General features: G+C 42.7%; 1 protein-coding gene and 1 non-coding gene across 2 annotated transcripts; both read left to right on the top strand.

Moving 5' to 3' along the window:
• The first annotated feature begins 21 nt into the window (after positions 1–21).
• On the top strand, positions 22–25,721 carry PPP1R8 (protein phosphatase 1 regulatory subunit 8). The gene is made up of 7 exons (XM_066982788.1): positions 22–178; positions 14,227–14,287; positions 19,512–19,665; positions 20,289–20,509; positions 21,146–21,290; positions 22,441–22,505; positions 23,055–25,721. The coding sequence occupies exons 1-7, from the start codon at positions 114–116 to the stop codon at positions 23,406–23,408; spliced, it is 1,065 nt and encodes a 354-aa protein (XP_066838889.1). The 5' UTR covers positions 22–113; the 3' UTR covers positions 23,409–25,721.
• Positions 17,417–17,582, top strand: LOC136786919 (small Cajal body-specific RNA 1). Its single transcript, XR_010826535.1, has one exon. It is a non-coding gene; the product is annotated as a small Cajal body-specific RNA 1 (non-coding RNA).
• Positions 25,722–26,272: the final 551 nt, after the last annotated feature.

The raw sequence follows: 26,272 nt of genomic DNA, 5'->3' as shown, positions 1-26,272 counted from the left end.
CCCCGCCCCCGGGGGCTGCGGCGGCGCCGCGCGGGGCACGCTGGGCCCGCGTCCCGCGCCGGTCCTGCCGCTTCCCAGCCTGCCTCCGCCCGCCTGAATGGGGCAGACGCAAAATGGCGGCGAACGCGAACTCGGCCGGCGGCGGCGGCGGCCTCTCGCTCTTCGAGTGCCCCAGCTGGTGAGCGGGCCGGGGCCGCTCCTCGCCGCGGGGCCGAGGCGCAGAGCGGCTGCCGGGCAGGGCCGGGGGAGCGGCACCGCGGCCGGGGCTGGCGCGGGCGTGCGTGGGGAGCCAGGGGCGGGCCGGGCCGCGGGCCGGCGGCGGCGGCTGAGGGGCGCGGGGATGGGGCCGCCGGCCCGGGCCCGGGCTCCCTCGTTCCGCAGAGGCGGTCGCGGAGCAGCGGCGGCCGCGCCGGGCCTGTCAGCGGTCCCGGCAGGGCAGCTCCGCGGGTGCGTCCCTCAGCGGCCCTCGCCTGCTTGGCGCTGGGGCGGTGCGCGGGGAGCGCGGTGGAGGTGCTGTGCCTCCTCCCGGGGCTCGGGCGGCGTTCGCCGCGTATGGGATGTACGCCGCACGAGAAATCTGTCAGCTTGAAATAAGCCTGTGTGGGTTTTGTTTGTTTGTTTGTTTGTTTTGCGTTGCGTTGGGTTAGGAAGTCAGGGCAAAGCGGTGAGCTGCGGGCGCAGCCTTAGGAGCGTGAATTTTGCTGATTTTAGAATCGTAGGAGAGGCTCCGTTGGAAGGGACCTCTGGAAATCATCTGGCCCGGCCTTCTGTTGAAAACAGGGCCTTAGGTGAGGCTGTCTGGGGCCCTGTTTTGCTTAGCACTTCTGGATAGATGGCTAATAACAGGTCTCTGCTGTGCCATCTCCTTCGGGTGCCACATCGCTGATTATTCAGGGGATGTGTGCAGGTTTAGTTTAAGTCACATAGAAAATGACACAACATTAAAGCTGAAAACTCAAGGGCTTACATATTTGTATGAGCTAGCCGCATATACGTGTTCCTGATTGCAGTCTTTAATTGCATAGTCATCTGGATTTTACTGCAGGTCTCCTGCTTTTTGGTGCTTGATGGTAGTGCTTAGTGAATGTGCTTTCATATTTGTACATGTTCTATAAGTGCCTGCTTCAGTTAGTACAACCATTTAAATCTTAAATAAAAAGCGTGCTGAATGTGTACAATATCAAGTATCTGTATGAGGCAAGATGGCTGTAAAATAGTGATGTGATAGAGTTAGATAAAAACAAAAAAATACTCAGTATGTTCTGGATGTTCAGCTTGAAATTTGAAACATCATAGTTGTTTTTTTTTTTCTTAGCATTTTTATACAATAGCGTTCACAACTTGGATTATATTTGGTGGTAAATCTGAACAATTTCTGCCTCTAAAAGCCACAGATTGAACAGCTGGAACAGTATAGCTTGCTAAATGCCTATTTTCAGTCACTTGCAAGCTATTGCAGAAGAATTCCTAAATAAATACCATCTGGAGGGCAGGACTGTATAGACTATAACTGTGAGGGCCTCTTCAGCTACATACTTTCTGACTTCCGCTACAAACAGGACAGGGTCTTACAGACAGACAGCTTTCTTCGTTGTGCTGGTGCTGACCTTACTTGTTTTTGAAGCACAATCTATTGCCCTGAATATTAAAGCAATGAGATGGGAGTCAGGAATATGATCCAAGCTGGAGTTTTCACACCCAGAAGAAAGGAGGTCATGTTCAGGTACTGGGGCCTGTTTCTTTCTGACAATTCCAAGCTTTTTGGTGATAAATTTTTTGCAATCTGTATGTTCTTTTACCATAATTTCGTAAAGTACTTTGCAGGTAAACCAAAGCTCCTATGTGGACGCTCACCTTGTGCATTCTAAGGGAGCTCTTTATTTTTCTTACACCTCTATTGTACATGTGCAAATTGTAATATTTTAGGTACTGAGTCAGTACAAGCTGTATGTTTACACAAGGATGCTAAAAGGCATACCTGATACAGTTTGATCTTACTCAAATTGTCATGCAAAGGTGTGATAATTAACGTCAATGAAAGATTCCTTTTTGTGGACAAAAAAACTTAAAGTTTTGCTTAACACTTGTTTCATAAACCTAAAAATAATAATAATCTGGAGCAGGAAAGCAATACAGATAGCTACCACTACGAGTGCATTTGTTTTCTGCTAAAAGTACAGGCAACTCAAAATGGAAAATATTAGGCAGTCGTGGCTAGTGGTATTCTACTGTCTCATCCACTAGGAGGGAGGAGCTCTCCTAGTTTGTTCGGTTTATTTACTTACGGTTTATTTTTCTTTTCTAGAAAAAGAGTAGAATATATTTATTGTTAAAGCTTTATGTGACTTCCCCTGGCATCTACTGCATTACAGATTCTCACAATTTGAAAGTAGTTATTTCCTCCAGGGCAAACCAAAGAGCACACAGATATGACATTGAATAAGTGATGGGTCTTTCATGGCTAGGATTCTCTAGAGTGAAAATAGCTTGCAGTAGCAGGCTTGGAGCAGTGGTATCATTATTTGAAGCTCTGACTTCCAGAAAATCTCAGTGTATACATATGCTGCATGGGCATTGAAAAATCTTTTGTCTAGGTAGCAGCACAGATCTTAGCAAAGAGAGATATAACCATGGAGTTACAGGGGATCTTCGTGGTGAGGAGCAGCTTCTTCTGCAGTGAGTTCTTTTCAATCTAATTAACTTACATTAAAATCAAAATCATAGTCTTTACCTGTCTGTTTATTTTTCTGCCTCCAAGTGGAGCTGCCATGGGGACTGTGAACACCCATCATATGAGAAATATATCTTAAACATGATTAGAAATAGTTTTTTTCTTGTCTTTAAGTTGTTGGCCGTGCTTTCGATGTCTGCTCCCACTGTTGTATCTGTTCTCCCCTAACATGGATAATGTTTTAGTGTCCGGTTTCCAGAAAAGACTGAAAGGTTTTGTAGGCTTTAAGGTTGGACTTTGAATTAGTTCTCATGCTGGTATGGGTTACTTCTTCATAGTTCATAACATACTTATTCTTTCTTATGTTTTTTTAAAGTATTATTTCCAACTAGTTGGTCTTTTTCCAACAACAGAACTAGCTTAAGACAGATTAAAAATAATGAATGCTGTCTTAATAGTATTTCCTTACATAAGTGCTTGCTTATGCATGTACTGTAATTCTTCCATATGCATTAGTAAAGACATAGACTACAGGTTTTAAAATTGGAATAAAGTTGTTGTAAAGATGTTGATAACGCTTTTTGTGGATTAAATTTAGTCATATCATGAGATTAGAAAATGTCCTTATAAAACAGTTACATATCCTAGCTTTATTAACACCCTAGCATACCTTCTGAGGTAGTTTTAACGAGTAACAGTAGTTTATATCAGATATAAATGATCTGGGCCCGCTTTTTAGGTGAGTGTCATGAGTTAAATAGTTATTGTCCATCTCTCCTTTTGTCCTGGTTTAACCTGCATTTGGGATCAGGAATCTCTCCTTACTCTGTCTGGACAAACCAGTAGTTGGGGTGTCAGGCCTGTTCTGGAATGTGCATACATTTAAAATAATATGTTCTAAAAGTCACAGTGGCATCTCTTCAGTTCTCTGAGCAAAGAACAGGGTGTTCTTGGCAATCATTTTACACAGATCTCTGGAGAGGGCATGCTCTAGAGTTCTGGAAGTTCTACCTTGTCCTTGAAGTTGGGCGTGACGGCGTGCATGGTAGTCACCTAGGCCAACATTTTAGGAATTGGCTAAATTAGGCTTCCGAGTCCACATTTAGAAACCTAAATAATTGACCTGATTTTAAATTAACACAATAAGATTAAAGTTGTCCTGTCTATGTCCTTAACAGCTAAAACTCAAAATTTCTCTTTAGGCTGGATAGGACTTGCTTCAGTGAGGCTGCTCGGTTTCAGCTGGATATAGGTGTTGTAACCCTGTTGGTATGTCAACGCTGAACCCTAGCGTTGTTGAAAAGTTACTGTCAGCTCATTTGTTTGACTTCTGTTCCATTATTCGGCATTTCTCCGCTAGCGTCACATCCCAAAGCATTAATGGCTTTGTCCGCTTTTTCTGAAATGTTTCATTTTTTGTTGCCCCTTCCAGGGTTAAGCTCAGCTAGGCTTGTCTTCATCTTCTTGACTGTCCATACCTACTTTTTCCATTACTGTATGGTTCTGCAATAGATGGTTTGCCATCAAGGGCAGAGATCATCTATACAAATCCCTCACGGACTCATCCTGGCATAACGCAGAGACCAGCGCCTCTAGAGCGTGAGGTGAAGAAACTGAAAAAAAACATTGTTTAGTTTCAAATACAGAAAAATTGGTGACAAGCGTAGTCAGCATAAAGATGTCAGAGTCCTATCCAGTCCTTTGGTGTAATTTGGTGTAATTTGAACATGAGAACAATAAAAATAAGACAAAATACAGAAGTGTAGGGTGGACAGTAGAATCACAGAATATCTTGAGGTGGAAGGGACCCAGCAAGATTATTGAGTCTCACTCCTGGTCCAACGCAGGACCACCCAAAAATCAAACCCTCTCTCAGAGCATTGTCCAAATGCTCCTTGAACGCACGGCAGGCTCAGCGCCATGACCGTGTCCCTGGGGAGCCTGCGCCATTTGCTCAGTCACACTCCCGGTGAAGAGCCCTTTCCTGATATCCAGCCTGACCCTCCCCTGTCCCAGCTCCGTGCCGTCCCCTCGGGTCCTGTCGCTGTCCCCAGAGAGCAGAGCTCAGCGCCTGCCCCCCGCTCCCCTCGTGAGGGAGCTGCAGGCCGCCATGAGGCCTCCCCTCGGCCTGCTCTGCTCTGGGCGGAACACACCAAAGGGCCTCAGCCGCTCCTCACGTCTTGTCTTCCAGACCCTTCACCATCTTCATAGCCCTCCTTTGGATGTTCTCTAATGGTTTTATGTCCTTATATTGTGGTGCCCAAAGCTGCACACAGTACTCGAGGTGAGGCCGCACCAGCGCAGAGCAGAGCAGGACGAGCCCTCCCCTCGACCGGCTAGCAGTGCTGTGCCTGGTGCGCCCCAGGGTACGGTTGGCCCTCCTGGCTGCCAGGGCACGCTGATGACCCAGATTCAACTTGCTGGCAAACAGAATCCCAGACCCCTTTCTGCAGGGATGTTCTCCAGCCTCACATCCCCCAGTCTGTACGTATAGCCAGGGCTGCCCCTTCCCAGGTGCAGAATCCGGCACTTGCTCTTGTTAAACTTCATACACCGCTGTTTGCCCAGATCTCTAACGAACTGCCTAAGTTAGGAACCTCTAAAAGCCAAAAACTTAATATTCAGAAATAAAAGGATAAAGCGCAAGTACGTGGGTTAATCAGGGAATGACCGTCATTCGCTAGTAACATCGTTGTTCATAAATAGATAAATAAAAAGACTAATACTCCACTTGATGTGTAATAGTGTAATGTGTGATGTGATGTGTAATATCTCTGTAAAGTAAAGGGGTGGCACCGCTGTTTTAAGAAGGTACTTATGAAAAAGTGTCTTCTCTGTTACCTGCATTTAGGAAAGCTCTGTTTGGATTGAAATAGATGCAATGGACAAATTCATAGATGGAACACTGGAGATTTTACTGAGACAGAACAGAGCTCCAGTCACCCAGTAAATAGAAATAATGCTGGTTTTCACTGGCTTCATATTTTTAAAGAGGGACAAGAGGGAACGGTACAGGCAATTTTTTTTTTTTTTAAAAAAAAAGGACAACTGAAGGACAAGAACAATAAACAAATTTGGTATGGAAATGAAAGGAATTAATGAAAAAAATAAGATAGAAATGAAACTATCCAAGTAACAAGGCTTTTGAACAACTATCTGGTAAGCATAGTGGTTACAGCAAGATGGCCTGCCAGAGCAGTGGCTGGCCTTGCTGATTTTTTTAGGTCCTTTCTTTTCTTCATTGCTACAGGGAAATTATCCTTCAACATACTTGTTCTCATTCAAAAAATGTAGGTATAGTTTTATCAAATAATTGTTCAATTGTTGCTCACTACTTAATGTTCATTTTTCTGTTTAATTCAGTGCAGTTCAAATTGAATTTTTGATGCCATGAAACAGTATCACAGAATGGCTGAGCTTGGAAGGGTCCTCTGGAGATCACCTGGTCCAACCCCCCAGCAGAGCAGGATCACCTGGAGCACCTTGCGCAGGATGGCATCCAGGCGGGTTTTGAGTATCTCCGGAGAAGGAGACTCCACAGCCTCTCTGGGCAACCTGTCCCAGTGCTCTGTCACCCTCCCAGTAAAGAAATGCCCCCTCATATTGAGCCGGAACCTCCTGGGCTTCAGTCTGTGCCTCTCGTCCTGTCGCTGGGCACGACTGAAAGGAGACCGGCTCCGTGCTCTCGACACCCTCCCCTCAGATATTTATGCACACTGATGAGCTCTCCCCTCAGTCTCCTCTGTTCCAGGCTAAACAGGCCCAGCTCTCCCAGCCTGTCGTCGTTCGACAGGTGCTCCGGTTCTCTCATCATCTCCACAGCCCTCCTCTGGACTCGCTCCAGCAGCTCCGTGTCCCTCTGGTACTGGGGAGCTCAGAACTGGGCACGGTGCCCCACGTGTGGCCTCCCCAGGGCTGAGCAGAGGGGAGGATCGCCTCCCTTGGCCTGCGGGCAACACTGCTGAATGCAGCCCGGCATCCCCTCGGCCTTCTTGGCCACAAGGGCACGCTGCTGGCTCATGGTCAGCCTGCTGGCCACCAGGACTCCCAGGTCCTTCTCTGCAGAGCTGCTCTCCAGCAGGTCACCCCCAGCCTGTACTGGTGCTAGGGGTTATTCCTCCCTATGTGCAGGGCCCTGCACTTGCCCTCGTTGAACCTCAGGAGGTTCCTCTTGGCCCAACCCTCCAGCCTGTCAAGGTCCCTCTGAATACAGCGCAGCCCTTTGGGGGGTATCAACCACTCCTCCCGGCTTTCTGTCATCAGACCTTTAGTTCTCACTAACAGAATATTTATGGCTGTGCTCTCAGGAATTAAATTCTGTGTATGATTTCCAAATTTCACTGTGTTCCATAGAGACTTTATTTCTGAGTAAGTAACCAAGGGAACCAGAGTGAACCAGTAAAATCTTGTACTGCATGGAATTGTGCATTGTAACAAGCAGGTACGGTGCCAAGGTGAAGTTGGGCAAATGCTTTGAATCATAGGATGGCTTGGGTTGGAAGGGACCTTAAAGATCACCTAGTGCCAACCCCCCTGCCACGGGCAGGGATGCCACCCACCAGATCAGGTTGCCCAGGACCTCATGTGGTTCATGTGGGCCCACGTCTCAAGCTTGTCCAGGTCCCTTTGGATGACATCCCTTCATTCTACACACACAGGAAAGGTCATCAAGTTTGAACTGTAAGGTTTTTTTTAACTGTATTTCTTACAACTGGAAGTTTGGCAAGAATCATTTTAATGCTTCTAAAAATAGAGGAAACCGTAAACGTTTCTTATCAACCTGTATTATTGAAAGTCAAAATGCCCTAACCGTTATATGTCTTCCAGACAGAATGAGGTTGGATCAGAATTACTGGTCAGCTCTTTTGGCAACCCTCTTCATCCAAGTTGGGAGAAACCATTCTGTGTGAGCTAAAGTAATTACCCCAAATATATTGGCCTTAACTTTCTTATAATACCTCTTTGTATTAAGTCACCTAACCAAGTTACAGTGCTAGCTTGGTCTCGACATCTGTGGTGTGTGTGCTGAGCTTTGAGAAAGGCATATGACTTATTTCCATTGCTGATACACAAGATCACCAACATCAGCCTGTGTTTTGATAAGAAGGGGATCTTTCTTTATTCTGATTTCTTTCCGTAGGAAAGAGCTTAAGAATGGTAGGACTAATTAAAAGCGTCAGCCAAGGTGGCTTCCCATTATGATAGTGACCGATAACTTATGCACAAGCCCTGTGTATTCTGACCTCTTGACTACACTCTTGGCTTTTGGCTATCAGAAGTTAAGGGATTTTGTGAGCTGAATACTGTCTGGATGGTCGTGTTTAACAACTAACACCAGACCTAATCTCCACAAGTGTTCTGATTTTCCTTTGTTATCTTACAGTTTAACTCCACAACATCAAGTGACAGTGCTTTCCACAAACCATGCAAATGTTAAAAAAGGTGCTCTCCTTGTTTTCAAATCCAAGTCTCCTTGTTTCCTGTGTTTCAAGAAATAATAAATATGCTAGCTTTGTAGCACTCATTAAGAGGACTAAGGGAATAAATACTTGCCTGTGTGTTGCTTTTTTTTTCCTTAAGAGAGGTACTCCCATTTATTTTTTCCCTTTGTGCAAGAATACCTGGTTATCGTTCTTGTGCCCTTCTCTACAGGGTAACAAGAGCTTTCAAGATTGGAAAATGTTTTATTTCTGTAGCTTATACCTTGTGATGTCTTTTGTTTTTTGTCAGCTGTTGAGGAGTGTTCTTCTGATTCTTTCTGAACAAAGTCATGATGGCTCCAGATCTTTCCTGAGTGGCAATAAGGAATTTGGAGCTCATAGTTGCATATGCATGGTTGAGGTGGTCTTCCTCTGTTGCATATATAAGCACTCAAGAGTACTCTTTCTTCCCACTCTTTCCCTCCGGAATGTCTTCTGAAGCAGTTGTTCTGTATCACAGGATTTATTTGCAGTATTGTGGTACAATTTGAGTTTCTTACATAGTGGTTTTCTTAAGTGATTCTTCTCATTTGTTCATTGGCTCCCTTTTTTCCAGACTGCGTAAAAACATCACAGAGCCCTGACTTTTGATTGTTTACATTCCTTTGTGGATTACTGTATCTTTTCCCTGTCACACCTTAATTTTCATAAGACCATTTGATGATTTTGTCAAAAGTTTTTTAAAAATGGTGGTCTACTACACCAATACCCTTGCTGACATCATCTTAGTTGTCTCCAGTAATTCTGGTACACTGTGAGATACTACTTGCCTCTTCAAAATTCAAGAATGTGAATTCTTTCTCTTAAGTGTTATTTTTAAGTATTATCTCAAAGATATAGGAAGCTGTACTACAGATGGCTAGCCTAGGCTTCTCTGTGGTCTGGAAAAGGAACAACTGAAAGATACGTTGGATGTCTTGAATAGCGTACAGAAAATCTGTAGAAGACAAGTATTTGCTGTCCTTTTCAGAATAACCAGGGGTTGTAAGATGAAATTAGTAGCAGATTTGTGGCCAAGAAGTGGAGATGGTGCTTTAGCTCTTTGTAGGTGATCTGTGAAACCATTTGCGTAAGATTCTGTGAATGCGTTAAGTTTACAGGGGTTCGCAGAGCAATTTATGTGGATACCTGTGTGTATAGACAGCAACCACGGAAGTCCTTGAGCTGGCAACTGTTGGAAACCAGGAAAGTATTGCTGTGTGAGGCATCCCATATTGGTTACTGGAGGTGGTTTTCTTTTGCAAAAGGTTCTATACTCTGTGTCACTTTGGTCTGCCCAATACAATTCCATAGGAATGCGAGAGAGAGAGTTCTTAATGTTTATCATACAGAAACAGCACTGCACTCTTGATAGTCCTCTTGTTTTACAGAGAAGTGGTCTAAAGGCACTTGAATATAGTATTTTTGGACTACTGTGTAAGTAGTACACATCTTTTATGTATTTTTGAAGAGAATCGTTTTAAGGAAAGTTCACCTTGCAGTGTTGGAAAAAATATATTAAAAAAAAAAAATCCATTAATCCATTTGGGAATATTTTGAGTGTGAAGACAGTCCGTTTTGTAACTCCCCATCTATTCTACAGGTAGTGAATAGCATGTACTTTTGTTTCATTGTCTGTTGGTGACATTTTTAGTCTCATGTCTCTGCTCGTTTATCATAGTCCATGAATACGTGCACTCTCTCTTGCAGGAAGTCAAATGATTTGGCTGGTAAGTATCAGTTTTTTCAACATGCCACATTCATAACTCCTTCTCATGATGCTCAGCTCATATAAGTAGAACAGAAACCACTTCAGCGCTTGACTGTATTCTCCTAAACAAAGATGCTCCTTCAGCACGGCGGTTGTCGTCTTGGCATTATTACAGATGCTGAAAGGAGCAGAATATGTGTAATTCAAAACAAGATCTACCCTTCTTTAAAACAAGAAAAATGCTTCCCTGGCATTGGAAGAATTGTCATGCCCCATGTGTGGTCACCTATCTCCAAATGAAAATACTGTTGAATATTGGAGTACAGATTAGATGACTGTTGTGGTTGGACTGTTAATCAATTCCTGTGTCTGCCAGATCCTTTTTGTAATATGTTTTCTACCTATTTCCCAGTCAGAATTTGAATTTACTGTTTGTAGTTTCCACATTGCCCCTGAAATATGTTTTAAAATTAGTATCATTGGTTGATGCCTTAATTTATCTGAGAGCTGAGGGTAGTTTAAGCAATAGATTGTTGAACTCTTTAAGTGTAGAAGACTGATGCTCTTAGAATACTTGGGTAAATATCTGGGTTTTGCATTTCATTACTCCTTTTTACAAATTGCTATAAATTCTCCTTTATTGACACTTACTTGAGTTCCTTGTACTCATTTTCAGTGAAGAAAAATTCTAGTGTAGGGTGTCCTCTTAGCTCTGATCAAGACAATTAATTTAATGATACTGTCATATTCTCCTTTCCAATCAGCTGTGCTAATTCGGTGGAAGGCTCCTCTTCTTCCGAGTCAGCCTTGGAAGATCCTGTCTATTTTGTTTCAGTTCAATGTATTAAATGAATGGTCAGTAACAGTCCATTTGCAGGTCTGATTTTAAGGTCACGTGCAGGATGCTGGCCTGTAGAGAGCAGAAGGTGCTCAGGCAGTGGGGGTTGTGATACGTGACCTGAAGGGTGCAGAACAACCTCTTCTCTGTCAAACGCAAGCGCTTCTGGTGGAGCCAAGTGAGATCACTTGTCTCACAGCAGTGCTAAGCCAGGCTGCCCATACCTGATCTATGGAGGTAAGATTCTGGAGACCTCAAGTAACTTCTCCGTCCTTCATAACAGTGTAGGAAGAATAATTTAATGGATATTTTAACACATCAGTCAGTAGGAGAAAGAGAACGTTTTTGTATTGAAAATAAGAGAGGGAAAACTGTTCTAATGAGCACAGTACCAACTTTCTAATAAACTTTCTTCCAGTAGATTTTTGCAAGTGGTTTCTTTTCAGTGTTTTACCTCCTTGATGCATGAGATCGGGGGTCTGACAGGGCAGAGCGTATGAGGGTTGTTGATACTTCCAGGTAGAGCTGTTAATACTGGTACTCAGTGACTGCGATTAATTACAGTTTAGAACATAGAACTTTTTTTTTTCATTCAGGCTTTTACAGGAATCAAACTTCAGCAACCTTAGAGTGACACTGGTTTAGTCTTTTCTAAAGGGCTTTTCTTACCAGAAGTGATTTCTGTGAGTTTGATTTGGTAGTATGCTAATTGGTGTTTACAGCCTTACTCTGTTCAGTCTTTTATAGGGATAGGTAGAGAGGGGAGTTTACTGTCTGCAAAGGATTCTCAGTCCGTAAGAAACCAGAGAATGGATAAATTTTTAAAGAGTCTTAATTCACAGCTGAGGGCAACATCTTCCTCTGCTGCTGCTAGGCTTTTTTTGTGTGTTCAAAAATAAAGGTGAAGGTAAAAGCAGATTTAAAATAGCAACACTTTTTGTGATGCTACAGATAGGTTGAGGATGTTGCTAAAATCTTTTGTTTTAAGACATGCAGACTCTTGAGGAACCAGGAAGAGCTCACTGAAGAGGGGGGAAGCAGAGGCAAGACTGAGTAAGGGGACTTGCTTGTAGAGGTAATTTGCTGGAAGGCTTACTGATTTTTAGAGGAGGTGTGGCAGCTTTTCTATCGTCCAAGTAAGGCAGGCTTTGCAAAAATTATCAAGGGAAGTTATGTTGCAGAGTAACTAGAACTTGGCAATTTCAGTGGAATGGAGAAAAACAAGTTTTCTTTTTGCCCTCCAGCACTGGCAGAGACACTGAGAAGTGGACCTGAGGAGTAAATCTGTGAATGAAACCTGTCTTACAATGAAAAATGAGAGCTGAGACCTTAGAGCAGCACAGAGAGAGAGAGCGCGGTGCCTGGCTATGTGGTCCTAGAGGAATATTTAAGAGGAGATGGTCCCCTAGCAGTATTTGAGTGCTTGGCAGACTCAGTTTTTGTAAAACTAATCATCCACATAGTGTAGCTTCATTGGGGGCATTTGTACTTGCTGATGTTTCCCCACACTGCCAGAATCCCATTCCTAGGAGATAGTCACCATTTTAGCAGACTGCCCTTGGAACCTTGATTTGTCTGCTTAGGGCAACAAAGATGGTGAAGAGTCTAGAGGGGAAGACATACGAGGAGCAGTTAAGTCACTTGGATTGTTCAGCCTGGTGAAGAGGAGACTGAGGGGAGACCTCACCGTGTCTGCAGCTTCCTCACGAAGAGGAGCGGAGGGGCAGGCGCTGCTCTCTGGTGACCAGCGACAGGACCCAGGGAACAGCTTGAAGCTGTGACAGGGGTGGTTCAAGGCTGGATATCAGGTAAAGGTTCTTCACTGGGAGGGTGATCAAGCACTGGAACAGGCTCCTCAGGGAAGTGGTCACGGCACTGAGCCTGCCAGAGCTCAAGAAGCGTTTTGCCAACACTCAAACACACGGTCTGATTTTTTGGGTGGTCCTTTGGGGACTCAAGAGTTGGTCTCGATGATCCTTGTGGGTCCCTTCCAACTCAGATATTCTACGATTCTACGCTTTTCCATGCTGACGTTTGTTTTTCATCCAAAAGAATAAAAAAGTACCAGCTATGTCCATCTTTGACATCTTATTTTGGTACGAAAACTTGTGGAAGTCCAACTGGTGTTTTCAGGAAGGGCCAGGGAGAGATCTAAGCAGGCTGGTGAAATGGATTTGAAGCAAGAATGAAAAATACTTGTGCAATACTTGAGAAAGAAATGAAGTAGGAATAATAGAGGACATGTATGAAGTTATCTAGGAGAGCATGTGTATAGTAACCAACTGACCTGAGGACGCAGAATAGACCTTCAAAACGCCCCAGGAGCAGAAACATCTATATTTAACCTCTTCAAACAACTTACAGGTGACCTTTCTTCTGCAACCATGTTGAGAATGTCACTGCCCATTGTCACCATTCTCTTGGCTTGTGTGCAGTCAGAAAAGCAGTAAATGGGAATGTGATCTCTGTGGCTCTTCTGAAGGGCAGCAGTGCAGTTGAGAACTGGGTCGCCGCTATTTCATAGAAAGCCTAATGCAGCCACAGAGACAAGCAGCAGTGATATTACCAGTAAAGCAGTACTACAAATACAGATTCTTAAAGGTTTGAGCAGAAAAAGATCGTTTGCTCCGAGCAGCCAAAGATCTTGCGTTGTGAAGGGCAGCATATCGATACCACGGGCATGTCACGTTGTGACCACGGAACGCCAAGCGTGTTTCTGATGCTGCTAATCCTTGTGTGTTCAGATACGTGTTGGCATTGCTTTGCTGTGCATTGCCGAGTCCTGTGTGCCTCTGTGCTCCCTTTGCCCAGGTGGAAATAAAGCTGACTGGAGAATCTGCTTCCCAGGGTGAGGAGGGATGGAGCAAGAGGGATGGGGGAACTTAGCTGTTTGTGGTTGAGAATTTGGTGGAGAAAGGCTGTACAGTTGTAGGATAAGCGTCCCTTTGCCGTCTAATGCTGTGGTCTCTTCCATGCTACCTGTGTTGGTAGGAAAGGTTGATTATAGGATGAGCGTGGAAGAACACCAGCCATTGGCCAACATTTTTCTATATTGTTACTAATATGCATGAAGCCCCCTTTAGGCTTTTGGTCATTACCATTTCTAGAGGTGAGCATGGTAGAAGTTTCTACTCCTCTCCACAGCTAAAGGATCTACTGCTTTGAAGGTAACATGAGAAAATGGAGCCCTTGAGCAGGCCCTTAAGTGGACGGGTACATTCTGTCCTCTTCTCTAGTTGTTGGGGCCTTCCTGTTGGGAGGTGCTCTGTTAATTTTGTAAATTAGCTATTTTTTGGCTGGAGAAGTAAAGCTTGAAATGCTTCATGTTCTGTGAGTTTAAATCATATTGTAAAAATACATGGTTTGTTTGTAGTCAGAAGGAATCTGCAGGGAGGAAAAAGACAATCTTTGGTAGTTTTATATTTTTCCCAAAATAAATCTGCTTCCTTTTGTTTAGTCAGTAGATGTAATACAGTATTAGCTCTAATACTGATAAACCTTTTACCAAATATTTTGATGCCATATTTAACTTTTTTTTGTTTTCCAGGGCAGGAAAACCTCCACCTGGCTTACATCTGGATGTAGTCAAAGGAGACAAACTCATTGAGGTATGAAAGTAGATGTTGTATGAGTTCAGTGTATCATATACGTAGGCACTAACAGTAGAAAATTTTCCAATGTTTTCCACACTTAGAAGTATTTCCCTTCTCTCTGATGTTCATTATTTTCAAATCACTGTTATGTTCTGAAACTTCTGAATGAAGTGAAAGTGTTTTCTGCCTGTACTGTCTCTACCTATGCAGTGCTTTTATCAGTTATCTTCCTATTAGATGCAGTGTTTAAAGGGATACAAAACTGCGGTGTTCAGCTTTCAAACAATGACAATTTGATCCCGGAATACTAACCCTGTCCTAGTGAGAGAGGAAAAAATAAAACGTTTGTGAGGGAAGTCAGTAGTTGGCAGAGCCTTATTGCTTCCAAACTTAATTTTGGACTAAAGTTGCCATTTTGTTTCCGACAACATACTTGTATAGGTAGTGTCAGACTGGAGCCAGAAGGCACATTGTCTTAGGAATTTCAGGAGCAGGAACTCAAATAACATGGGGAAAGAGATCTCAAATAGAAAAGACTAAGAATAAAAATTCGTGTTATGCTGCTTGTTTGAGGTACTCATCTGGTCAGTTCAGTTTTTATGTTGTTTTACAGTAAGGTTAACTGGACATCCCATATTTTACAAGATTGTTGCCCTGTCCGATAGCATGAAATAGACCATGATCTTCATCCCATGCTCTAGATCTGTGGTGTTGTGATTAACACAGATGTGAACCATTTTTATTACTGCAAAGGAATCTTTCTCCTCTATTTCGTGTTGTCTTAGCTCACTCTGTTGAGTCATTATTATTGGTGTTGTACTGATTGACGTTCAGATTTTTCAAAAGGAGATCTTTCAGTCAAAAGTAATAAATTAAAACAAGGCTGGGGGGGAGGGCTTATACCTTTGGTGACAGAGAGGATGTAAGCCAGTGACCCTATTGTAGTCATCAAGAGACTTCTAACCTCCAGTTGACTGAAAAAGACAAAAGTTTCTGGACTACAGAAGCTTACAAAGTTGAGTCAACTCTTATGAACAGAAGTTTGGAAAATTAAGAGCTCAATGTTAGATGAAGAAGGACTTCGGCAACCCCATCCCTGGAGGTGTTCTAGGCCGGGTTGGATGGGGCCTTGGCCAACCTGACCTAGTGGGTGGCATCCCTGCCCATGGCAGGGGGCTTGGAACTAAGATGATCTTTAAGGTCCCTTCCAACACAAGCCATGCTATGATTCTGTGAACTTTCTGTCTTTCCTGGTTTGTGCTGTATGCTACCACAGGAGCATCGGAAAGTAACAAGTGTTCTTTCTAGTGTCTAGCAGAGAGATTTCCTCTTTAAAATTTGATTAAGAGAACATAATGTGCTCTGCAAAGGAAAGAAAGTGGAGATCTTGCAAATAACCTTGTATTTTCCCAGGCCGGAAACCAATAAAATGATTATTTGTGGTGATATAGTCCATAACTGCTGGTTTTACAGATTGTTTTGAGAGAGTACTCCTAGCCCAAATTTGAAGACTCAGACAATTGGCAAAGCTAGCCTTGACCTATGAGAGATCTTTGCTCAGCCTTAGTTTGAAAGCAGAATCACAGAATGGTAGGGGTTGGAAGGGACCTCGAGAGATCATCAGGTCCAACCCCCCTGCCAAAGCAGGTTCCTTAGAGCGGGCTGCCCAGCTAGATACTAACACGTTTATCACATCTTCACAGTATTTCATTAGATCATACAAGGCATGAATGAGTTGGCTCCTACCAGCCACTTGGACTGCATTGTAGCTATCCCACTCCAGCGCTTCCTAGGCACTATAGCTTTCAACCCCATTGCATTTTTTGTTTTCAAACCACGGCCTGTGTCTTAGGCTTCTTATGGTACTGTTACATGTTCAGAAACATTTTTAGAAGTCAGAGAGCTGTATTAGGCCTGCTTCTCAGCTCAGCCTTCCCACTGCCATCCTACCGGTAGCATCTGGGGTAAGGGTTGTATTTGGCATAAGGTTTTCCACTTTTTCTTTCAGGCCATGTAATGAGATACAGTGAGCAAAGCCTAGTTTTTTTGTTTTGTTTGTTTTTTCTGGCATGTGTCAGGTGGCCAAACATAATGCAGCCTTCCCACCTTTGAGACTTACTCTATGAGACCGGCTTTTTCTTATCATGTTTCTTTTGGATTTTGGAGAATGGAGAGCTTTAGGATGAAAGAGTTTATATGGAGCTCTCTGCTAAATTAATCCATAAAGGCTACCGTAGGAGACCTGGTTGGGAATGAAAAAAGGCAACAGAACGCTATATGGATGCTGAGCATGCATCATTGCTTTTGACAATAGGCAAACAAATTCAGTGTTGATAAACTGGCAGTCCTGGTGTCCTCAGAATCTGAGGATGGGTAGTTAGGCTGTGCTGACCAAAGCTTTTGGATCTACAGAAGGCCCAAGTTGGCTTCGTAAGCCTGGCATCTCCTTCTGTATTGGAGAAAAAAAAAAAAAAGTGATACAACAAACATCCAAATTCCTTTGTCCTGCCATCAACTCTCTTGATAACCTAAAGGAGTTTTTTTGCCGTTCCAAAGCGTAGTGTTAGCAGCTGTTGCTTGGATAGCAGAGTAGTACTCTGAGGTTCAGTGGGGAATGCGATAGCACAGAGATAAGGAATGACTGTAGAGCTTGTATTTTGTCTCCTGAGTATCTGCTGCAGGTTATCAGTGTCAAAGCATCTCAGTGCGGTACAGTTTGACTGCCATACAGTGTGTGCCATGTGGTGAGTGCCAGAGCAAGTGCTGACTGGGTACAGGCACCTGTGTGCGTATCTGGCTTCCTCTAGTGCTCTGTCTGCTAAAGTGAGGGTGAGAAAAGCTGGCTCAGTTGTGGAAGTCCTAGCAGACTGTTTCATGTACCATGCTTGCTTGCTCCTATGGTTGTGTGGTGGCCTTGTACATTGTCTCTTGTAATCACCATAATTGAGAACTTAAGTCAGCAGCTATACATAATGTACTGTGTGTATGTGTGGGAACTCTTCAACAGATGAGCGTAATTTGGATCTGATACATCTATTTCTGGTTTTGGTTTGGGATGTGTGGTAAATAGTTTTACTGTTCTTTGTCTTTCAGGGTAGGCAGTAGTAACCAACTAAGAACATCCTTAAATCTTTGCGGATTATTGTGCACTTGATACTAACCGAGCCATCTGTATCCCAGGTCTTGTATAGAGGTCTGAGGTATACTTGGTGATTGCTGGGTCTGAAAAGTGCAACATTAAAACAAACCATGAAGTGTTTAAGCTCAGTGTATAAAGGATGACACTGGGTTATAGCTCAGAGGCACAAAAATTGTTAGAAACGTTATACTGAAGTAAAGGCAATAAAATGATTTTTGCTGTTGGTGATTTGTTGCAACATTTCAAATTTATGAATTCGTTTCAGTCTTTGCAAAATCTCTTGAAACACTGTTTAATGAGTGTAAGTTCCACAGATGGAACCGAGCTTGGCAAGGCATGCAAAGAATAACAGGAAGGGATTCTATAGGTACATTGCTCAGAAAAGAAAGGCCAAGGAGAGTGTCCCCCTTCTGATGGATGAGAAGGGAGAACTGGTAGGAATAGACATGGAGAAGGCTGAGGTACTCAACAACTTCTTTGCCTCATTCTTCACTGTCAGTCAGGTTTCCCACCTCTCTTGTTTCCCTGAACCCACAGATGGGGGCTGGGGGAGCAAAGTCCCACCCACCGTAAGCGAAGAGCGGGTCCAAGACCACCTGATGAAACTGAACAAGCACAAGTCTCTGGGCCCTGATGCCACGCATCCCAGGGTCCTGAAGGAATTGGCTGATGTAGTTGCCAAGCCTCTCTCCATCGTATTTGAAAAGTCCTGGCAGTCAGGCGAACTCCCTGGTGACTGGAAAAAGGGAAACATTGCTCCCGTTTTTAAAAAGGGAATAAAAGAGGACCTAGGGAATTACAGACCAGTAAGCACCACCTCTGTGCCTGGCAAGGTCATGGAAAAGATCCTCCTGGAAGCAATGTCAAGGCACATGCAACACGAAGAGGTGATCCGAGGCAGCCAGCATGGCTTCACCAAGGATAAATCACGCCTGAGCAATCTGGCGGCCTTGTGTGATGGAGTGACTGCATCAGTTGACAAGGGAAGACTGACCGATGTCATCTACCTGGACTTCTGTAAGGCCTTTGACATGGTCCCACATGACATCCTGATCTCCCAAGTTGGAGAGATATGGATTTGATGGGTCGACCATTCAGTGGACAAGGAATTGGCCTGAAGGTCGCACCCAGAGAGTGGTGGTCAGTGGCTCCTCAGGTGGAGGCTGGTGACAAGCGGTGTCCCTCAGGAGCCTTTCCTGGGACTGGTACTGTTTAATGTCTCGATCAGGCTATTGAAACATTGTGTGGGCTTTGGTAAATGTTTCAGAAAAGCAGGAGAAACCATCTGTTAACAAATATCTAACGGATTGCCAGCTTTTGACTTGTGGAGCTGGAAGCATCACAGGTCAAATTAAGCTCTTGCAGTGCAGTGAGGAAGGTGGCTGCACTGCTTTGGTTCTTCAGCATTTAGGTTTAAAGAGTTCCTTTTAGTAAAGAATGTTAGTAGGAATACGCTGTACACACCATAGGACAGTGTCAACATGTTCCTTTGGTTTTCTTAAGTGTTTTACATAACTGATATTACAGTATGCAAAATCTTGCTTGAAGAAGAGATTAGAACTAGGATGAATTTTAAGAAGAAAGGCTTAAAATTAATAGTTTGCTTGAATAGGCTAGTATGGATTCATATGGCAGAACATCTTCAGTTTTACATCTTTATAATAAAGGTCTGAAATCTATATGCCCATTTCTGTTTTGAAATTTTATAATTTTGATGTTAAATGATCTCTAGTCCAATATAGAACATAGATTCCTGGCTTCAACGAGGCCTGAGATCATCTGCCTCAAGTGACACATAAAAATCACTGGGAGTGGATGTGAGAGAGAACCTTCTGTAGTGAGACACTCATACTTCCTTCCAGGCTGTCTTACATTAGCTGTTAAGGGAATAACTGGGTATCTTCCATATTCAGCTGCTTCAATTTTTAAAAGAGATGTGAGTTTCTATATTGAACAGTGTCAGGCAAAACTGAAATATTGATCAGGTGTTGATGCTTTTCTTTGAATTTGCTCTCTTTATTCACGGTCTTGAACTTTTTCAGGAAGATCCAAAAGATTATAGGAGTCTAATATGTTCTTCTGTTTGATATTCTACCTCAGAAACTCATAATTGATGAGAAGAAATACTATCTCTTTGGGAGAAATCCTGATCTGTGTGATTTTACCATTGACCACCAGTCTTGCTCTCGGGTCCATGCTGCCTTGGTCTATCACAAACATCTCAAGAGGGTTTTCCTCATAGATCTAAACAGCAGTAAGTAACATGACATATAACCAGACAGAAGTACTATGTTTCAGTGCTTAAACATCTTTGAACGAGACGCTCCTTTTCTTTGTTATTGTTGTTTACACTGTGTGGCTAGATGGCGGTAATCTAAATTAGCATCCTAGTGAAAGATTGGCAATGGTTAGGAGCAATAGAATGTATGCTCCAGTCAACTTACCTGTGCTTCACATGGTGTTGAAAACAGTATTTCTAGACTCTTAGGAGGAGTCTTCCTTTCAAGAGAGAGGAAGAAAGTGACTTGAACTTCATTTCGCAATTATAATGAAGCTTTCTGTTCTGAGGGCAGTTTCCCAAGAACTAAAACCTGATATACTGAGAGAATGATTCCAGACGTGGTACATTGAGACCTGCAAGAATCCAGAAACTGAATGATGTTTATTTTCATGATTTTCTATGGGCTGATGTGAGTTATCTTAGTTTGTGAGACATCAGGTAAAACATATGTAATAACTAATGTTTTCAGCAGTATTTCAGTGACTTGTATTTCATGGCAATCATGTACAGCTTCTGAACGTCTCGAGTCATAAACTTGAATACTGTGAGCTCAAGCAGATGACTTACAGACTTTTCCATTCTGATGTTCTTCTCAGCACATGGCACATTCTTGGGTCATATCCGTTTGGAAGCTCACAAACCCCAGCAGATACCCATTGACTCCACAGTTTCATTTGGTGCTTCTACGCGGGCATATACTCTGCGAGAGAAGCCTCAGACACTGCCATCAGCAGTTAAAGGAGATGAGAAAATGGGCGGTGAAGATGAAGAGCTCAAGGGTTTGCTGGGCCTGCCAGAAGAGGAGACAGAACTTGATGTGAGTATGATGTTACGTTGTACCAAGATGGCATATCCATCTAAACAAATGGCATTCCCTACTTGTTTGCTTGGTTCAGGTTCTTAATTTCTTGTTCTCGAAGATATCTGCTGGCAGAAGACCCCTCAGACTATACACAAATCATCTCGTTCTACCACAATAAGCCTGTCTTCATGCTGCTTCCCAGAATCAGTGCCCTAATCCTACTATTCCAATTATCTTTTCACAAAAGGTTGCAGAGAGCTTTCTTGTCTCTCTCCAGTTAGCATTGCCCTAGGTCAGGGGTGATTTCCCACACTGTTCTCCGTTGCCAAATAACAGTGAATGCAGCCCTGTTTCCTACCGTTAGCCAGTGGAGTGGAAAAGCAGTTTGCATGATATTCAGAGGATCTGGTCCAAATCCTCTGTTCAGGCAGAGTCAGCTAGAGCAGGTTGCTGAGGACCATGCTCAGTTGGGTTTTGAATATCTTAACAGACAAAATTCCACAACCTCTCTGGGCAATCTGTTGCAGCACTGAAACACTTTTTCTTCCTAGCAGTCTAAAGTTGAACCTACAGTGGGTACAACCAGTGATTAACACAGACTTCATACACTAGGCACTTAGTAAACAGTTTCTTCTTCAAATTTTTTATTAGAACCTGACAGAGTTTAATACAGCCCACAACAAAAGAATTTCCACGCTAACCATAGAGGAAGGAAACTTGGATATTCAGAGACCAAAGAGAAAACGGAAGAATTCCAGAGTGACGTTCAGTGATGATGATGAAATCATCAATCCAGGTAAGTAGTTGGCTTTACGCTCTAGTTCATGACTATAAAGGCCCTCTTTCCAGTGTTCACATAGAGATTCCTCGTGGCTGTATACAGATGAGGAGAACAAAAATTTGACAGTGAATATTTGAGAATATTCTGCTATTTCAGAGAAGCAGTCACATCCTACTTAAGTCTGTGACTTCTGCCTTTTTCATCTCCCTGTAAAATCTCTGCATGATTTTTTGCAGGATACAGATACCACACTCAGCTTCATTGTTCAGTTTTTAATCAGATGTTGGAAAACTTTCATCCTTTTTGACCCATGAGATGTTCTAAATTATTTGCCTTCTCTAGAATCTAAATCAGAACTGAATTTATAGTTTGTTTTTTAACATGGCCCTTAATGCTTTCCCTTCATGTTGCCTAATGAATTCTGTATCTGACTCATGCTGAGCGTTTTTTGCTACCTGTCTGCATATCTAATCCAAAAGAACGCTTCTGAAGATGTATCCAATTCCTCATTAGCTGTTTTTCTTCCTTAGCTGTTTTATATTAATGCCATTCCTATTAATGATAATTCGTATGACTAGTATTCCTATTAAGTGCAGTTTAATAAGTCTTAACGTATAGTCTGAAGTTACTTTCATTTGGAAGGGCATACCACACAGAATAACCATTTTGTTTCATCAAATTATGCACTTCAGGTCTCAGAACATCCTGGTGTTTGATTTTCAGAGTTCGTTGAAAGATTCAGAATTCTTCTGACTCTATCTTCAAGGTCTCCCAAGGTCTTGCAGGGCTAGCTCTTGTGCCTTTGAGCATGCATAGTGCCTTGTACAGCAGCGGCTTTTAGCCCAGAACTCCATTCTGTCCGAACAGTACAAATAGACTGTCCATCCCCTTTCCCCAGAGCACTTCTACGTTTTCCTCGAGTGGAAGTTTTTCCTTAATAGAATAACTGATGAACCCACCTTGAGACAAAGCCACTAGGTGTCCCCACCCATACACTTAGCTCCTCTTTTTGTTTAAGCATGCTTGTGTTTACTGAGGGCTACTAGAGTGCTGGCTTTTAGAAGAGAAGGTCCATGTACCAATTCTTCATATAGGCTGCTTTACTTGACATGTTTTATCTTTTTCTGTGTTGTTACTGAAAGCTGCACTGTTCTTGCCTTTACAGAGGATGTGGACCCTTCTGTTGGGCGTTTCAGGAACATGGTACAGACAGCAGTAGTCCCTGTTAAGGTACATAGCAACTTCCAGCTCTCTATTTGATCCATTATTACACTGATGAACTCAACATGTGGATTACACCTTAGAAGTATTGCAAATTTAAATATATATATATATATATAAACAATTTGACCACTTTCCTTAAAGTCCATCTTTAGCTCCTTTCTTTAACACAGGGGATCAATGGCATTTTTTTTTCCTCCCAAAAAGAACCACTTTCCAGAAATTCAGTATGGTAGTTCTAGGCATCAGTTAAAATTGTGGGAAGTACGGAAAACAAAAAGCAAAAATGAGAGAGTATTTGTTTGAACAGTGTAAATGATAAAGATTTCATAAGGTTGTTTACTAGAACTAGCAGGGTTAAGATTTCCCCCAAGATGAGTATGTTGCCAGTACAATATTTAATTTGAATACTCTAGGAAGATATGCAAACTTCCACTCATTTCTTTATAAGTGGCTAGTCGAGGTGTATTTTGGGAGGAAAATGGCATTGGCATCCAGTTTAAGTTGCTTGCTTGTTTCATATATTTTGAGTAATTCTTTAAATACTTTCTTCTACAGAAAAAGCGACTGGACAATCCAGGCTCACTGACCACAGATGATTCTGCATCACGGCGTATGCAAAACTTTCCCTACAGTGGAGGATTATATGGTGGCTTACCTCCAACTCACAATGAGGCGGGTTCCCAATCACATGGCGTCCATGGGACAGCACTCATTGGTGGTCTGCCAATGCCCTACCCCAATCTTGCCCCAGATGTGGACTTGACTCCTGTTGTACCCTCAACAGTTAACATGAACCCAGCTCCAAATCCTGCTGTCTTTAATCCTGAAGCTGTGAATGAACCCAAGAAGAAGAAATATGCAAAGGAGGCATGGCCGGGCAAGAAGCCAACCCCTTCCCTACTGATCTGAGTTAGGTTTTGTTGAGGGAGGGTGGGAGTTATGAACTCCACAAACTGTTTATGTGTAGTATTGTCCTTTTGAAATTTTAATGTCCTAACCAGATGTAATATGGAGATTGGAGAAGTGAAATAATTCTTTAAAGATCTGTCTTCAAACATTTTTATATCTGTTAAAAAAACAACAACAAAACAATATAGCTACCATCTCCCTTTGAACCAAAATATCTGGCAGCCTTTTCTTAGCCTCTGTCCCCTGAGGTCTCTTACTCTGAATTTTGATCCATAAGTTGAAGGGGCAGAATCACACAATTTAATTATCATTTATGGCATGACCCTGCAAATGCGTGTACTTAGGTGTCGTGCTTACTATGAGTAATATTGTTCCTGCTGGACTTGCTCATAGCAGGTCAGCTGTATCAGTAAATGTTTGTGGGGCCAGGCCTTTCAGAAATCCCACTGCTCTGAGTTCTAAAACTTGCAAAATACAGGCCAGCTTTTATTTTTACCTTTTCAAAACCCTACCAACGTGGGGCATTCTTTTTTTTTTTCCTAGTTTGGCTGCAGCTTGTTTTAATTTCCACCTAAGACACTACATCATCCTGAGTTGATGAGTACCTGGAGTTGAGATAGACAAGGAATAGATGGACTTCCTAAGTTGTGGGGTCCAGTATTGCACAACGGAGTGCCGTGTAGATGGATAAAGGGGTACACGCATGGATGGATCCGAGCTTGTGTTGGTACTAAGGGCAGCATACAAGCATGGCAAGTCTAGGTACATTTGACTGTTGGATAGACACTATCTACAGTGTACAAATAATCATTGACAAAGTAGTGATAACTTACGGTGGAGTTAACACAGAGGAAGACACCTTTTTAAACTTGGTGGCCCTTTTAACTTAAATAATTTTGCTTTTATTTACAAACGGAACTTGTGAGCTTAGAGTATATGAGATGTGACAAGGCACACATGCAAATGAGCAGCCATCGGCAGTGTCAGAGGATTCGTATGTGTAACAACTAAAACTGCAATCTACACACTATTTTGGTTTTTGGCTGCTAGTAACAGTGGGTAGGAATCAAGTGCTACCTAAAGCTAGAATATGAATTCCTAGTAGAGGGTCTGCCTCACCTTGAATAAAAGAAGCACACAAGTTGGTTTCATGGCATTACTTTTTTTTTTTGACTATTTAATCATTTTCTCCCATTGAATAAAATGAGAAATGTGATTTGGACTGTTGCTTTACCCCATCAAGTCCGCAGTTTCAGATTTCAAAATCTGATTCAAACGTATTCAGACCCTATGACTTTATACAAGGTAAGGCCAGAGCCCTTTCTTTCTTAGGTTTATTTTCATTTTTTTTACGTTGCATAATGTAGTTCAGCTACATAGTCACATTCCTTTGTTTGGGGGAATCCTCCAGGAAATGTGCCCTAAAATGGCAGTAGTATATCCAGCTGTTCATTAATGTGTACAGTACTGTAGCTACCTGGCTATGTAGAGTTGTGAAAATATGATGGTTGCTGGAACAGTGCTGTTTTATAGTGCATCTGCTGTGCTGTAGGCACTAGACCTGTTTTGAACAGATGCTGCAAAATCAGTGCAACTTCTGCATCTGCAGAGTGATTGCTTCTATCATGGTATTGAGGTAAAAAAGAGCTAGTAGCTACCCCGTTCACAAGAGTGATGCCTTTAGAGACTGGCTTGTTCCTCTCCATGCCTTCATATCTAGCTCAAACTATTACATGAATGAATGTGGTAACGTCTCCATGATATAGTTATGCCACTCTGTGCATAGTTGCTATTAAAAATGAATCGGTCCTATTACGTTCTCCTTTCAAACACTCCGTACTCTCTTAAAATCTTTCTCACTTTAATTTTTAGTTTTGCTTCTTTACAGGATGTAGTTTTCTTTTTCCAGCCAGTCAGTTTTATGAAGGCAACTCTTTACGGTAAGACTAGTTAGAGCAAGTAAAAGTTGAACAGGTCGTCTTTTTTTCTTTTCTGTTTTTGTTTGTTGGGTTTTGGTAGGGTTTTTTGTTTGTTTTGCAAGTGGCTCTTTGCAAGAACTTTCTTGAAAAGGGAAGCTTTACTGAAAATTGGTTTTTAAAGCTCTTCTCCTCCCTGGGTTTTTACAAGCTCTCATTATTTCAGAGCTTAGAGGCCATAGCTGGCCAGTACAGGAGGGGACAGTATAACATCCAGGGGCTTTGTACAGAAGTTTGTACACTTGTGTAATATGTAATAGGCCTTTTCACACTTTCTGTTGAGCTTTTTACCTGTAACCTTTACTATGTTGTAAATTAAACGCAAATTTTGCCAGTTTGGAGAGTGTAGTGTGTTCGTTCCCAATCTACACTTCTGCAGTAGACACTGTGCATTGTCTTGTGGCCTGTTAAAGGGTTTCTGCCATTGCAAAATGCAACTGGCACTGAAGGTCTCAGTAGCTGGCTCAGGCTGCAGCTCTTAAAACTGCTGCAGCTTCATTGCTTGTGACCTGCTGCTTTGCTGCCTTGTGCTGCAGTGCATTGCACTTTGCACGCAACAGTGCCACTTAACAGTGGGTTTTAAACAACAGTTGGCATTTTCTGAGTGGAGTTTTATCTGGTTCTAGCAGAATCCTCTCTCTGCAAAAGTTATGTTTCAGAGTCTAGCTTAGCTCTTCTTAGCCTGGCTTGCTGCCTCTGGCCTGTGTGCCATCCTTTGTCACTGTGTCTCTGCAGCTCATCCTAAACTTTCAGGGGAGAGCTGTATTAACAGCAAACTGGGACTCTGTTAAAGATGACCATGGTTCCTGCCATGTAATATTGAGAGGGGTTCCTAAGCTGTAATGAATTTAGTAACGTTTAGGCTATAGATTGGTATTTCTTTTCAAT

This window comes from Anser cygnoides, chromosome 24 (genome assembly GCF_040182565.1).
Source record: "Anser cygnoides isolate HZ-2024a breed goose chromosome 24, Taihu_goose_T2T_genome, whole genome shotgun sequence".
Classification (NCBI taxonomy): Eukaryota; Metazoa; Chordata; class Aves; order Anseriformes; family Anatidae; genus Anser; species Anser cygnoides.
The sequence above is the reverse complement of the archived record's forward strand: the minus strand, read 5'-3'. Positions and strand labels throughout refer to the sequence as shown.